Source organism: Mesoplodon mirus (genome assembly GCF_964341445.2).
Source record: "Mesoplodon mirus genome assembly, chromosome: 1".
NCBI classification, from domain to species: domain Eukaryota; kingdom Metazoa; phylum Chordata; class Mammalia; order Artiodactyla; family Ziphiidae; genus Mesoplodon; species Mesoplodon mirus.
The window spans coordinates 71,189,297-71,206,025 of record NC_138976.1 but is presented as its reverse complement, the minus strand read 5'-3'; the positions used below and the strand labels follow the sequence as shown (position 1 = coordinate 71,206,025).

Here is a 16,729-nt window from a genome sequence, read left to right as displayed (position 1 = left end):
CACTCACTATATGTCTCACAATAGGACCGTCTACTCCCAGGGCCATAATGAACCACAGAGGCCTAGAGATCTTTGTTAGACGTCTTAGGAAAATAATTTCAGTCAAACTTTTAATACTTGATTGATGTACAATATTTTAAAATACCTTTTGATGACCTATATTAGGCATTTAGACAATCTTCTACTTTGCTTTGATCTTTTTATCCAGCCATTGTATAAATCCAATGTCAAATGTTTCCACTGTATTAAAATTTCCTATTGCTGCTATAGCAAGTTATCAAACTTAGTGGCTTAAAACAACACAAATTGATTACCTTACAGTTCTGAAGGACAGAAGTCCAGAATGGACTGGAGGGACTGCATTCCCTCTGGAGGCTCTAGGGGAGAATCTGTATCCTTCCCTTTTCCAGTTTCTAGAGGTTGCCTGAATCTTTTGGCTCATGGCCCTTTTACTCCATCTTCAAAGTCATCAATCAGCATAGCATCTTCAAATCTCTCTCTCTCTCTAACTCTGACCGTCTTGCCTCCCTCTTTCCCTTATAAGGACCCTTATGATTACACTGGGCCCATCCAGATAAACCAGGATAATCCAGGGTCTTCCCCAATTCAAACTCCTCAGCTTAATCACATTGTAAAGTCCCTTTTGCCATGTAAGGTAACATATTCACAGGGATTAGGATGCAGGTGTCTTTTTGGCAGGGTTGGGGAGGGGCATTACTCTACCATACACTCTAAGCAGTTATCTCTTCCTGCAGTATGGAAATTTTTACATTAGATATCTAGATTAGAGATTTAAACAAGCCCATTCACCAGATAGTTAGTAGTCCACTTCATCTTGACTTTGAGGGTACAGCACCGAGGGCATCTTACCTTTTGGGAGGTTAAGGAGAACACAGTGCTGGAGCACATGTGACGGAAACTTTAACCACTGTAACAACATAAAAGCTTAATTATCTAAAAATGTATCTGAAGGACTTCCCTGGTGACACAGTGGTTAAGAAGCCGCCTGCCAATGCAGGGAACTCAGGTTCAAGTCCTGGTCCAGGAATATCCCACATGCCGCGCAGCAACTAAACCCATGCGCCACAACTACTGAGCCTGCGCTCTAGAGCCCGTGAGCCACAACTACTGAGCCCACGTGCCACAACTACTGAAGCCCATGCTCCTAGAGCCCGTGCTCTGCAATGAAGACTAGCCCCCGCTCACTGCAACTAGAGAAAGCCCACGTGCAGCAACAAAGGCCCAATGCTGCCAAAAATAAATAAAAAATTTTTTTAATTAAAAAAATTAAAATGTACCTGAAGTCGGGCATTCATAAGCATGAACTCCTGCTGGCTTTTCATGTTCTCATTCATAGATTTTGAAAATATAAACCCCATCTTGACCTAAAATGTAAAAAAGCAAAGTTTAAAACAATATATTCTACAGGCATCCTCACATGCTCTGTTTTCAGGCTACCATGAGCCTAAGACAAAGTAAAAAAAGAAAATTTTCTGACCTGGGAACACAGTATGGACACTAGTCTTTGCTCCTAACTAGCTATCTGATCTTGGACAAACTTAACCAGTCTGGCCATCATTTACTTACACAAGAACAGCTGATTGAACTGGATGATTTCCAAAATCTTTTCCTGCTCTATAGCTTCATGTTTCCTGATTTTTCTTCCCACTGTATACCTTGAAGAACTGAGCACTTAAAAACAAACCAAAAAAAAAAAAAAAACCCTCTCATTTTTAGGAGGGGCAGGGTGAATACCATCCACCCTCTTACCTTCTGTACAGCTGGATGACAGAACCTTTGCTTCTGAGGAGGAGTGATTTAGAAGATGCATTGTTCACCTTGAAGACCGATTTCTCTGTGCTCCTTGCATTTGTATATTAGGACGTTTCAGGTATCTCAAGGTTACTATATCAATACTCTTCCTATAATCCCTACCCACTTGCTCTTTCCATCCACCCACTGCTAACATCCCTTGGCCATCCTCCTCTAGCCTCACTTTTTTCTTCTTAAGCTACTACTGAAGTTCCCAAAAGGGGGAAAACCTAAGGATACTTAAATGTTCTGGGAAACACAAATTTTAAATGAATACATGGTATCGTCTATCTTATTTATCTTACTTAAGAAGTTCTTAAGTGGGCTGGCAATTTTAGATGGTCCAGAACTCCAATTTTTGTTCTTAAGTCAATTGGGTGGGTACAGAAGACCTCAGTTAGTTGTTGATTCTACCTTCAGAAGACTGCAGAACTCAGGGAAGTTACGACTACTCTACCCGCTTCAACGATGTTGCTGATTCTCTTTGGTAGGCTGTTGAGCACTTTGTGAACATCAGGTCAGAGTGGCCATTCCTAATGCTTTCTACCCAGAATTCACAATATTCTGTGGGAAGCCCAGACAGAGTTCCTATTTTCCATAGCCTCAGCAGAAAATCTTGGGTTCTAGCTAACTGGTGAGAAGATGGTGGGAGAGGGACGATATTTCATGCCAGATGCAATGGGTTATCCCTGCTAACGGGGCTCCAAGTGAGTGTATACTATAAGCCAGACTTCAGTGGCTTCCCTGTATTTTGGCCAGAGATGCACCCTGGATTTATAGGGGTCTCCGAGCTAGAGTCAGCTTCAATGCTAGGCACAGGAGGCTGAGCCAGAGGAGGAGAGGCAGAGTCCTGAACAGGCCTGGGAGGTCATGAGATTTCCCTACCCACCCGACCCCTCGGCCACTGCCCTGCTCCATCCTGTGAGTGACCAGAGGCAGAGTCACCCAGTAAGCATGGGCAGGTCTAGCAGAAGTTCTCTGCTGTCTCCAGATTTGACAGCCCCAAGTCCATTGTCTCCAACAGCAGAGCAGAACTTGCCTGAAGGCAGAAGCAATATATTATCCATTTTGGCAGTCACCAAGGTGTCTCTTTCCCACAAATGTGCAGAAAGCATGAGTGATACAAGAGAAAGTGTAGCTCAGGCAGTTGCCATTCCTTATTTTTTCTTTTGCATGTAGGAGTAGATCATTGAATTTTTACATATGCAGCAAACATTTATAAAGAAAACAGCTGTCCTCTAATCCCATTTACACACACACACACACCCTGTATGTCAGAGTTATGTCCCTTAGAGTGCTCCTATTTATAAGGGGGTGGACTCTTCCCTAAGTGGAGTGACAATCCTCATGTCAGTCATCCAGGGAAGAGAAACTATGTGGAAAGTTAGGACTTAGGCTTACCTTTTTCTTGGCCTTGCTCTCTTGGGTCTGGATTGTAGTTTCGATGTATCAGGGGATATTCCCACAGGTTAAAGGTAGAAGCCAAGCAGGAAGAAGAGCTTTCCCTTGGTTCCCAAAGGAGACCACACCTGAAAATGAGTGCACCACACCTTGTAAACTGTGCCCTGGAATTCGGTATTTTCAACCCTCTTCTCCTTTTCCCACCCTAAGAAAGCCATTTTCCAAAGTCTGGGAGGTTCCTTAGGGTATCCAGAATACTCTCAGCTTTCACTCTCCCACTCACAAAATATATATCAGAAAATAAACAAGAGTGACCTTGCAATAGGAGTAACTTTGAATTCACCAAGTTGTATAAGGTGAGTCTTTCAAAAATGCTAACACTTTGTCATTGGTGACAAACGCCTTGCTACTTACAACTTTGACACCAGAGTGTGTCAGAGGGCTAAGAATGCTGATTTGGGTCCTTTCTGCCTTCGTTTTTCCTTCAGTTACTCCTGAGACCTTAGAAAGGACTCTTTAATGCTCCAACCCTGCCTCAGCTGTGCTACAGATAACAACAGGCATGGGTATTTCTGAGGAAGAAGTGTTGGGACCGCAAGTTCCGGGCAGCCCTTCTCAGGTTGCATCTAGGAACCAGGATTTGATTTTACTTTAAAAAGAAAAAAAAAGGATAATTCCATGACCCATAACCTCTGTCATCCAAGTTTCTGCGCTGACTCATTTCCTGATCGAATGACACATTAACTACCTACATTTCTGACTGGTTGCATGATTACAATCATTTTCAATAAGTCTTTGGGTTCCATTCCAACTAGCTCATTTCCCCTGCAAATTCCAGCCGAGAACTCACAGCTTCCGGTAGGTTTTCTGTAATTTATAACTCCACCCGCTCATCCTGGACCCAATCACAGTAACTTGGGAATTCCTGCAGTGGTATGCTGATTTCCGTTGATAACGCTCTGCCTACTTCCCCCAACTTAATTACAACGGTATGGGAGAGGTCTGGAGTCTTAGCACTAGAACCGGTTCCTCCGAAACGAGGTTGGCGATACTAGGAGCGGGAGAGCCAAGGGCACTCACGAGGAGAGGGCACCCAGCGCGGCCCGGCAAGCCCGGGGCCCCGAGCTCGGCGCCGGCAGACGCAGACGCAGCCCCGCGGACCCGCCCTCCCCAGCAGCCTGCGACTGGTCTGGCACGCACGGCCGGCGCTCACTCACTAGGCAGTGGGCACTGGAAGTGCGGGGACACTGATCAAAGCAGAGGCCTCCAGGCCAGAGTCCCAGACCGCCGCACGGACCGGGTCTCGCCCCGCAGAGCTTTGGGATTGGCTGGCCATGGCAGGGATTCCGAGCCTCAGCCTATCAGCGCAGCTCTCGTCTCCCTTAAAGGGCCCGCTTGCCTGACCGAGGAGGCCTGGTGTTTTCTTTTCCGCCTGGCGCCTGGGAGGGGCAGGTTAAAAAGGCAAATTCAAAATCCAGCGACTCAAATTTTGAGGGGAGGCAGAAGAAGCATAATGGAAATCTCACTTAAAGTCCTCAGTGAGGTTTGTCAGTTACCCACGAGGAGCCTGAGCAATGCATGCTCCCTCGCAGAGCTAAAACCTCCATAGAGCTTAATGAGCCATCTCACAGTTCTTCACATACGATGTCAACCACCACTTGTAGGCTCTGTTTCTAGAAGAGAATGTGTCTCGTGAGCGGTTGTCACTTAAGCATAATCCACAGTTATAAACATTTGTAAGGGCTTTGCTACTTATAGAACAGGTTTATGTTGAGCGTGGACTTTTTTTTCCCATTTGAATCTCAGCACAGACATAGTTTATTTAATTTGTTAGAGCCTCAGCCTACTCCATCTGTTGAGCTGCCACCTTAAAGTGGCAAAAAGATTAAGACAGGAAACGAGAAAGAGCAGACTTGACCAGAGTTACCAAATTAATTTTTTTTTTTTGACAGAGCTATCTTTCTCCCCTTCTGCTCTGAGAGATTCATTTCTTCTCACCCCACTAGTAATTTCTATCTTGAGTAAGTGAAGCCTCTCTCCCAGCTTCATTGAGAGAATACTTGAGGAACTGTTGGCATTCTGTTCTTTGTTATTAAATGGCTTGGAAGAATAGCATGGACTTCACCAGGCTCTGACCTTGAGGAAGGTCAATGAGGAAGGTCACTGCCCTTAGCCCTGGCTGACCATCACGTCTGTGGAGAAGGGATCTAACCTTCCCCAGGCTCTGTATGTGAGCAAACACCACACCGACCTGTTGCCAGAGTGACCGGGGCACCACAGAAGCAAAGCCACGTGGAATTTTGACTCTTTAAGAGGGGATAACAATTGGTATGATAGCATTTGAGTACTTGGACTCTAGCGTAAGCACACCTATATTTGATTTGATTTCCAGCTCCATCACTGTCACTCTTCATCCTCTCCAAAACTTACTTTTATCATCTCTACAATAGGACTACAGCCATCTAATGTATTGGATTGTGAAAACTAAATGAGATAATATATTCAGGCACTTAGCACCATGTCTGGCACACAGTTAGCATTAAATAAACAGTAGTAACCAGCAACAGTGGGATCCTGTTACTAACTCTAGGTCTGAAGGGACAAAGGTAAGGGAGCAGTTACTAAAACCAGGTGAGAGCCATAGCTGTGGCTGTATAAGAGGGCTACCAACAGGAGCTATGTTGTTCAGGAGAGGAAAGCAGTCGATGCTGACCTTTGGCCCAGGAGGGTAAGATCCTATAGTTGTAGCCACTGCTAGCACCTCAGCTCCAAGTGGGGATAGGGTGGAAAAGAAAGATACATCCTTCTGTCCTTCCATGCTCTGATATCCTGCTGAAATCTTCCATTGGCTGGATCCACAAGAAAGCCAGAAGATGGGGGAGCCAGATCCATACAGTCTGTAGAGGTTCCTAGGCACAAAGACCTAGGACAAATGAAAATATCCAGCACACCATTTCTACAACCTTGGGTTTATCATACTTTGAAGTCCTAGTTCAAAAGGAAGAAATGCTTCCACTAGAGGACCCAGCCATAGCTCCATTGAATTGGAAGCTGAAACTGCCCCCGATCAGTTTGGTTCCTCATGATGATGGAATTGGAATAACTGATCCTAATTACCAAGAGGAAATGGGGTTGCAGCTATACAATGAGGGCAAGGAGAAATGTGCATGACTCCCAAAGATTCACTGAGCATATCTTAATACTCCCATGTGCAATAATAATGATCATTAGATAACTACAGTAACCTGATAAAGTCAGGAGCACTTAAATTTCAGACCGTACAGGAATTAAAGTGTTGTATCACCATACCAGGTAAAAAATCCTAATCTACTAAGATACTGTATACGGTAAGGGAAACATGAATGAAGTAGGAAATTATGATTATCAATTTTAGCCTAGCAACAAGCTATAGAGGCAGGGACTACTGTAGCTCTGTATATAAAACGTTAATTGATTATTTCTTCCCTGCCCTTCCTTTCCCTGTTTCCTTGGATGAAGAGTACTGATGGAGACAAACATTATAATTTAGTTTCTAGGTCAGAGTATTGCCGTCACCTCAAAGCAATATAGTACTTGGTAGGACTCTGTGATTCTTATGTTTAGGGGATGCATTTCTCTCCATCTGAGCAAAGGGAAAGAATAAATACTGAGTGGCAAAACAGGTAGACTATCTGGGTGTTCTATTTGCCTCCCCTCATATCCATTCTCCTCCCTTCCTTGCCCTATTCTATACCCCAGCAGCTGAGCTCTTTGGAAAACAGCACCTGGGCTCTTCTCAGCTGGCTTCCATTTGGGTTGGGACTTTGGAGGCATCCACAGGAGACAGGAGGGAGGAGAAAAGAGAGGTAGGGTATGTTTTATCCATTCTTTGTTTAAGGATCTGGCAGTGGTTGTGTCCCTCCACAACTGCAGCTCTTGACCCGCGGCCCCTCCTCTGTGGCTCCAGCTCACAGAGCTCTGGATATGCTCTCCTCCCTTGCTCTTCAGCTTAGAGATGCTATGGGTTTCCCGCTGCTCTCAACCTGATGGTTCTTCACCCCAACTTGGTGGTTGGGATAACTCGGCTGGATGGTTCTCTTAACCCTACCCCAACTCCTTTAATTAGCATCTAAGATCTCTTTAGTCAAACCAACTGAGTAGAATTCTGATTCCTGATGGAAACCCAATGGATACACTTTATACACATAAATACTCTTGTATGTATTTTAAAATATAAGTGAAAAAAGTGACTATGAGAATATCTACTCTGGGAATTGAGAGAAATCTTGGTATAGATATTGAACATATTTTATAGACTGTGGGGTGAGAATATTAAAGGAAAATTATTTCAATATCAAATGACATATAACTTTAACTGGTGTGTACATTATTTCTAATTGTATGAATTTGTGAATGTATGTATATGTGCTTTATACACACATACAAATAGGCACTTTTAAAAATCATTTTGCATTATAGCATAAGGATTTTCATGTTGTTAAATGGAATTCATATATACCATTTAACATATGTAAGATTTTCAGCAAGTATGTATACAATTTCCATCATTGGATATTTCTGATTTTTTTTGCTACTGTCAGTAACATCATTGTTAATCAACTATGCTCCAATATAAAATAAAAATTATAAAAAAAGAATTAGATGGCTTCCCAGAGCCTAAAAAAAAAAATCATAGTGATCGCCTCATATATATATAGCTTTTTAATATTTTGATTGGAAATACTGGGTTAAATAGTATACATATTATAGAAAGAATTGATGTAAAATCCGTAAAGTCCTCAACTCATTTAAAGTCCCCTACCTCAGGACAGTAAAGTTACTCAATGTTTCCCTGTATATCCATAAAGTAGTTTTTTAAGAAAAGTTTTTAATTGGGGGATTGGGATTGACATATACACATTACTATGTATGGAATGGATAACTGATGAGGACCTACTGTGTGGCACAAGGAACTCTAATCAGTGCTCTTCCGTGGCCTATATGGGAGGGGAATCTAAGGAAGAGTGGATATGTGTATGTGTGTAGCTGACTCACTTTGCTGTGCACCTGAAGCTGGCACAGAATTGTAGATCAACTATACTCCAATGAGAATTTATTTTTTTATTTTTAAAATTTATTTATTTATTTATTTATTTATTTATTTGGCTGCATCAGGTCTTAGTGACAGCACGCAGGATCTTCGTTGTGGCATGTGGGACCTAGGTCCCTGATCAGGGATGGAACTTGGGCCCCCTGCATTGCGAGCATGGATTCTTAGCCACTGGACCACCAGGGAAGTCCCAGAATTTAAAAAAGAATATTTAGAATAATAAATAAAAGTTTATAGAGTAATATATTTTTTTAAAGTTTTTGAGGGCTTCCTTGGTGGCGCAGTGGTTGAGAGTCCGCCTGTCAATGCAGGGGACACGGGTTCGTGCCCCGGTCCAGGAAGATCCCACATGCCACAGAGTGGCTAGGCCCATGAGCCATGGCCGCTGAGCCTGCGCGTCCAGAGCCTGTGCTCTGCAACGGGAGAGGCCACAACAGTGAGAGGCCCGTGTACCTCAAAAAAAAAAAAAAAGTTTTTGAAAGTTCAAGAGGTATTCCCTTTTTCTTTTCTTTTTTTTTTTTTTTGCGGTACACGGGCCTCTCACTGTTGTGGCCTCTCCTGTTGCGGAGCACAGGCTCCGGATGCACAGGCTCAGAGGCCATGGCTCACAGGCCCAGCCGCTCTGCAGCATGTGGGATCTTCCCGGACCGGGGCATGAACCCATGTCCTTTGCGTTGGCAGGCGGACTCCCAACCACTGGGCCACCAGGGAAGCCCAAGGTATTCCCTTTTAAAGGGATGCTTTTGAAAGGAGTGTGAATTTCTTCATTAAAATGGGAAACAGGTTTAGCCAAGAACTTCAGTCTATGAAGGAGAGCATGTTTGGGGATAAGGATAGAAGCTCTTCAGTATTAAGCTATTCTGGAATTGTGTTGCTCATACTCTGGAACACAGCCTGAATTTTAACTTTAGACTTCATTCATGGGGCATACTGTAGCCTGGGCACAATCTGAACCAGCAGAGCATCACTGAGCTTTGGACAGCCTTCTTTGGACTTTGTCCATTCCTCAAGTGACACCATATGACACTGTAATATAATGGCAGCAGTGGACTCAAATCTTGTTTTCTCCCTACCTAGAAAATTTTAGATTGAAATATAATTCACATATCATAAAAGTTGCCATTTAAAATAGTACAGTTTAGTGGCTTTTAGTATATTCAAAATGTTCAACTATCACCCCTATCTAATTCCATAACATTTTCATCACCCCAAAAAGAAACCCCATACCCATTAGAAGTCACTCCCCATTGTCCCCCTTCCACCCCAGCCCCTGGCAACTCTTAATCTGCTCTCTGTCTCAATAGATTTGCCTATTCTAGACATTTTATATAAATAGAATCATACAACATATGGCCTTTTGTATATGGCTTCTTTCACATAGCATAAGGTTTTCAGGGTTCATCCAAGTTGTAACATGTATCAGTACTTCATTCCTTTTAATGACTGAGTAATATTTCATTGTATAGATATACCACATTTTGTTTATCCATTCACAACTGATGAACATTTGGATTGTTCCTAGTTTTTTGCTGTTATGAATAGTGCTGCTATGTACATTCATGTACAACTTTTTATATCTATGTTTTCAATTCTCTTGGTTATATACATAGGAGTAGAATTAGCTGGGTTAAATGGTAACTCTATGTTTAATTTTTTGAGGTTGAACAAATACGTGATGCCACCAGCAGTGAACAAGGATACACTTGTATGGTAGTTAAGGGCATAGACACTAAAGCCACAGTACCTGGGTTTGAATCTCAGCTGTACCACTTCCTAGTTATATAAGCTCAGACACGTTACTTAAGTTTTGTGCCTTGGTATCCGCATGTCTAAAATAGGGGTGATAGGGACTTCCCTGGTGGTGCAGTGGTTAAGAATCCTCCTGCCAATGCAGGGGACACGGGTTTGATCCCTGGTCTGGGAAGATCCCACATGCCTTGGGGCAATGAAGCCCAAGCGCCACAACTACTGAGCCTGCACTCTAGAGCCCACGAGCCACAACTACTGGGCTCACACGCCAGAATTACTGAAGCCCATGTGCCTAGAGCCCGTGCTCCTCAACAAAGGAAGCCACCGCAATGAGAAGCCCACACACAGCAACGAAGAGTAGCCCCCCTCGCCGCAACCAGAGAAAACCCACATGCAGCAATGAAGACCCAACGCAGCCATTAATTAATTAATTAAAAAATAAAATAGGGGCGATAATAGTATCTTCTTCATAGGATTGTTGTAAAATGTAGACTAGCTAATGTAGGTAAATCACCAAGACACGGTGTCTGACAAAAAATGCTATATATTTTATAAAAATGCTATATTTATAATCTTTATTATAATTATTGCATTTTGTTTTGTTAACTTGATAGTTGAAAAAGTGATGATATAGTTTGTTGAGGTTTGCCATTGAAATGGAGTAATCAGAGATGATAGTAATTTAAGGAGGCAGCCAAGTCACGGAAAGCTTTTTTGAGCAGTGGGTGATTATATTTCAGAGTGTAACCTGAATAAAACTGAAGCTTCACATGGTTCAGTCCAAGCATATAATAGCAATCTAAGAAAACATCAACTGACAGCTGAAGCACTTAAGAATAATACATAAGCTTTCTTAAGCAGTCCCTGCAAATGATCTGCACAGCATATTTAACAGGAAACACCTAAAATCTTCTCTAGATATTTCTCTTTCCAAATATTTTTTCCACTTACAGTAGCTGCTTATATTTTTCCTTCTTCTCAACCATGAGGCTTCCATATCACTAGACTAAACCCCTGATAAGTTCCTTCACCTACAGCCCATGCCACTCACATAAGCCCTGTTCCTAGCCAGTGACTCTCAGCCTCCTGCACCTCTGAGAAATTCAGCCTGGTCTCCTACCTGGAATCCCAGGTAGCATTTCAATTTAAGTTGAAAACAGTCCCTGAGCTCTGATTAATAAAATTATCTACCTTATTATATATTCTCTCTTTTGCAGCTCTTCACAAGAGGGACACAACATCTGTTTGGGCCATCCAGGGACATCAAAAAACCATACCCAGAGTTCATTCTTCATTCTTTTTCTCTTCCTTCTGGGGCAAGAATCTCTGGAAGTGCTGCAAAGCTTGGCCTGACAGTGTCCATTAAAATTCTTCCAAGCAAACCTTGGAACAAGCATGTCAATGTTAGACTTTATTCTTCCCCATGCCAACTCCCCATCTTCCTCTTAGGATCTCCAAGAACACATGAAAAATGATGAGTTCACTGGGTTAATTTTTTTGTGGTTACAGCAGGCATTAATTATCCCCTTTATCAAAACCAAGCAAATGAGGGTTATCTTCATAACTGTTGGAGTCTGTGACATACAGAATAATGGATACCCAATGATTTTGCTCGATATCAACCCTACAGTATATCAGCTGCAAACTAGAACCACCTTGTCCAATTCACACCTAGGCCAGGCCTCACTGGGTTTGGGGAAACTGCTTATCTTCACCCCCTGGGGCCTTGCCTTGAGAGAGTTGGACTTGAAGAGGTAGAAGTATGCCTATGTTGCTTCTGACTTTCCAAGTCTACCTCAGTGTTTGAGGTCAGAGTGTCACTATCCTATCTTACTCTTAAAATGCTGCTATGGTCTCTTTTGCTATGTCAGCTCTGATTAACACAAAATTAGCAAGAGATCGGGGGCCTTTGCTTGGGGTTGTAAAATGTCTATTACTCTAGTCTATAATTCATGTTTCTACTTGGCTTGTTCATGCACAAGCGCGAATGAAACCTGTGCTTTCCCCTTACTCTCCACTCTGCCATATTCTGTAAGGAGTAAACCAGTTCATGCCTAGAGTACACACAAACACACACCTTAATGCTATTGCCTTAGCTGATGGCATTTCTCAGCCTCTGAGGCTTCCCCTCTGCATACTTGTCAAAGGAATGCTCTAACCATAACTCAGAGCCTTTTCCTCTTATCTCTGGCACAGTGTTCCCAGTGAATTTCTTCAGCTTATGATAGCAAATGACCTAGACCAGTCATGTTGTGCCCTGATTAAATCCCATGAGCAGGACCAAGGCCTTGGACCATTTGCAGCATACTGCCACCAACTTTCCATTTCTACAAAGGATTGTATCAATAATTTCTTCTTAATAAGTTATGAGTCTCTTGATGGGTTACAACCAGTTTCCAGTGATAATTTAATGGGAGAGTTTGTGTTTCATTTTTAGACTTCCTTAAAGAGCTCACAAATGTTGTGAAAGCCTGTAATTCTGGCTATAGTATCCTACCCTGAAACAGCGTATAACATCATATCTATCATCCTTGATTCCCTTTTCTCTATTACTACTAATATCCCTCAACAAGTTCTATTAGTTCTGCTTCCAAATTATATTTTGAATGTACTCTACAGCAATAGCTCCTAAAGGACTCCCAGCTTCCATACTAGCCCCTCTGTACTCCATGCTTCAGACCACAGCTAGAGTGATGTTTTTGGAACACCAATCAGGTAACCCTACTGCTTTAAATTATCCAGCGGCTTTCCATTGCAATTAGAATCCAGCCCTCTTCCCTTGGTCCTCAAAACCATGATCTGATCTGATTACCACCCCTCCTTTCACTCTGTACTCCAGCCACAATGACATTTGTTCCATCCCTAAAACTTGCCAAGTTTTTGCATCTGTTGCAAAAGCCTTGGTTTTTGCATCTGTTGACCCCTCTACCAGGAATGTTCTTCCTGCAAATCATTTCATGTTTGTCTTCATAATTCATTTCTCAAATATCGTCTCTTAGAGAAGACTTCCCTGGCCACTACACTAAAGGAGCCTCACATCTAGGTATTCTATCATATTGTCCCACCTCGTTTTCTTTCTTTTTTTTGTTTCTAATAGGACTCTCCAGTATCTGAAATTTATGTTTATTAGTTTATGTTTGGAATCTCTCTCTCTCTCTCTCTCTCTCTCTCTCTCTCTCTCTCTCTCTCTCCCTCTCCCTCTCTCCCTCCCTCCCTCCCCCTTTCCCTCTCCCTCCCTCTCTGTCTCTCTCCAGAAACAGAAAGGCCTTGCTGTTCTTTCAGGATAGGGTGGGGAAAAGAAAAAACTACATCTCATTCTTTTATGATGAATCTATTATCATGAATGGCAGATTAATTAGGTTCTAGATCCAGTAACCTGGATGTGACTATAATTGGCCTTTGAATAACTACTTATACCAGAAAACAAAAATCAGTTTTCCCCTTTCAAGTAGAGATTCTGAAGACTTTTAGAGTCTTAGAAGTCATATTGTTCTTAGTTTAAAACCAAGAATGAGTATAAAATAATACTCCTGGAGGCAATTCTACAGACACGTTTGAACTAAATCATGTTCTCGAACCAAGTAAAATGACTCACAAGGGGACTGTTTCATTTGTACAACATTCACTTAGGTTACTTAGTTCTAAGATATTAAGTCTATAAAATATTTCCCAGTATTCTCTGAAAGAGTATCTCCCAATTGTAAATTCTATTTTTAGCAGCCTTCAGTTCATTTATTGAGATTCCTTGGAATTAAATATTTACCATAGAGTGTTCCCACCTTCCCACTGCATTTACCTGGGTCATAATTATCTATGGCTGGGTTTGTGAATTCCTTGAGGACAAGGGACATTGTTGGAGTCCTCATCTTTGTTTTAAAGAACCCACAGTGTGGGAGCTGCCCTTTGTAGCCAAGAGCTGCCCTGTGTAGCCAAGAGCTCTTCACCTGACCAGCTCTCCTCCAGCTCAGGACAGGAAGTAAGAGACAAATACAGTCCTTGTTAAGTAAGAGAAGCATCTGAGCATGGGTGTCAAGTGATGAAAGCTGCTACCCCTTGGCCATCCACACATGTTACTTGCTCCTGTATTTTAAACAGTTGTATTGTATAACCAGAGCAAAGTGTTCTGCTCCATGAAATCTGTTTGGCACCAATCTATGGGGGTGAATGGCAAAGGTGGAGGCAACAGAAGGTGAGAGTTGGTGGATGGGGACAGAGAGAGAGAAATGGGCATAACATATGGCAGTGGTTTACCACCCTACACAATCAAAAATAGAACATGGGGGGAAATCTGGATGTTCTCTTTATATATAATAATAAAATGCATTTCTACATATTCAATGAAAACAAAGTAGTTTGTTAATATTTTTTGTTTGTTTAAGTATTTTTATTATGTCCTGTTCTTGATGATCAAGAAAGTTTACTGGAAATTGCTCCTTTACCAGGATATTGCTAGTTTAACTTCAGACCCACTTGTAAGAGCCTGGAATCTCTCTCTCTAAGGTCAGGACAAACAAAGATCATCTCTCTTGTTTTAGGGGCAAAAGTGAAAGTAGAACAGGCAGAGGTAGAGTGAAGAATGGTGTTGATACCAATTAACCAAATTAGATGGAGGAAGGAGAGTTATAACTGTACTTGCAAAGAACTCTTCATTTAGTTTTTTCCCTTGAACATTATATCATCAAATTTAAAAACTTCAGTGTGCACATGACTCATGTGGGGATGGTGTCGAAATGTAGACTCCCAGGACCACCCCCAGGAGAATTGGATTTAACAGGTCTGTGGCAGAGACCGGGAATCTGTATTTAAACACCTATCCCAAGTCAACTGTGATGCAAGTGACCCTCAGAAACACTCTGAGAAATAGCACATCAGCAATGATGAGTTTTTAACCTCTAAAAATGAACAGATTAAGAGGAGTGTGAATGGGACATGGCGAAACTGGAGATGATCAGGTGCCTAGTTCTATAGCTCTGGCTTCCCACTGCTCGTCTCGTATCTCAGGACTCCTCCATCCACTTCACCCAAATCACAAAACACGAACAAGGTTTTGGGACTGATGCCCCCCTGGCTGTTAGATTTTCATATACTTTTTTGAAGTGATAAAATCTCTTTTTTTCTAAACACACCCTGTTTTTCTATCTCCAGATGATATAAAAACTTCATTAAGAAACTTGATAAACAGTATAGGAAAATGAATGGCTTCATTAAGAAACTTGATAAACAGTATAGGAAAATGAATGGAAACAGGTGGGTGAGATGAACAAAATCACAAATCCTCAGATTAGTAATATGTAAATCACTGAGGAGAAAGCTGAGTAAATACCTACCATTACCATCAACAACTTCAGAGAAAGGCAAATTCCATTCACCTCCTGCCTTGCCTGCTGATCATTATGTAGACCTTGAACATTGCTTTGGTAAAACAAATAAGCAACTAAACATCCCCCCCACCGCCCCCAATTTTTAAAATTATTCATGTATCATAGAGGCCATCTAAGAGGATATCACTTATTCCTGCCTACTCAGTAAATTATTTGCTCAGGAAAACTCAGCTAGTTAGTGGTAGGTGGCTCTAGAGCCAGCTTTTTCCCACGTGATGGTCATGACCCCACTAGCAGGTCTTGAAATCTATGTCCTGGGTCTTGAGTGTCATTTTTAGAAACATAAAACTGGTTAAATAGAAAATATCACAGGGAATAAAGTTGAGAAAACGCGGCTCTATTTCACCATGTGGCCTCCAAAAGAGATTTGAGCTGATCTCCAAGTCTATTACAATTTTATTGAGGCTAAAGAGAATTTCACACTCCCCACCAGATTGTAAAGGCAGTATCATCTTCTGTATTTTTCCAAGTTAAAAAATAAAAATATGTGATATTCTAAGAATGTGAAAATTCTTACTTTGGAAGCAAATGCCGTATCCAAGACAACGGACAGCTCAAAATTAATCCATTATGCAGTAATTTGAATTGCAGTTGAGATGAATAAACAGGAAAAGCAAACAATGAAGAGTCCAATATATCAATTTAAAATTAAAAAGAAAGAAGAGAGGGAGAGTGAGACTGCGCTAGAGAGCGAGAGAACGAAAGAGCAAGAGAGCCGCACTTAGAAGTTCCGAAGTGGGGAATGCTTGACGCAATTCTGCCGCCGCCTCAGTATGAGTCACGTGGTTTCAGCTTGGGCTCCACCATTGATCCGGAGTTACCAGAGGATTTTCTTAACCCTCACCTGTGCTACCCCAACGTGGATCTCAAGGACGGCAGGATAGCAGGGATCCACAGCATTCTTAAAAGGTTTAAGTCCTGATGGGAAGTTATTTTAATGACAAAGCAATGATAGTTTCATTATGTCGAGGAACTTTGAGGAAGTGACAAAGTCCACGTTTTAAAAATATATTTCCTATCACACACACCTACTTTCTAGAATAAAAACCAAAGCCATAGGGGCCTGTCGTTTTACTTTCTATATGTTGTAGATTTATAGCAAGTTATCAGGATGATCCGTCATCTTGTAAAATCAGAAAGAGGGGAAACCTCATGGCAGAATTTAGAGTGTGAATTCTGAAGGTAAAACCAACGTCTGAAATCTTTGCGATGATTTCGGACGTTGGTTTGTTTTTAAACATTGTTTAAAACATCAGATATTGATTTGTTTTCATCTTTGAAGCTTTTCTTTTGAAAA

At 41.8% G+C, this 16,729-nt stretch overlaps 1 protein-coding gene across 6 annotated transcripts in view; it reads right to left on the bottom strand.

Annotated features, from left to right (window-relative positions):
- The window catches only part of PLGRKT (plasminogen receptor with a C-terminal lysine), a 53,394-nt gene extending 37,353 nt beyond the window's left edge, over window positions 1–16,041 (bottom strand). Inside the window, exons 1-4 of one of the 6 annotated variants that reach the window (XM_082611226.1) lie at window positions 3,628–3,823; window positions 3,214–3,341; window positions 1,588–1,692; window positions 1,299–1,385 (exon numbers count right to left, since the gene is read on the bottom strand). In XM_082611226.1, the coding sequence (XP_082467352.1) occupies window positions 1,299–1,379 (81 nt within the window). In that variant the 5' untranslated portion in view covers window positions 1,380–1,385; window positions 1,588–1,692; window positions 3,214–3,341; window positions 3,628–3,823. The other 5 variants (XM_082611225.1, XM_082611222.1, XM_082611224.1 and 2 more) reach the window with 5 other exon arrangements.
- Between the last annotated feature and the right edge of the window lie 688 nt (window positions 16,042–16,729).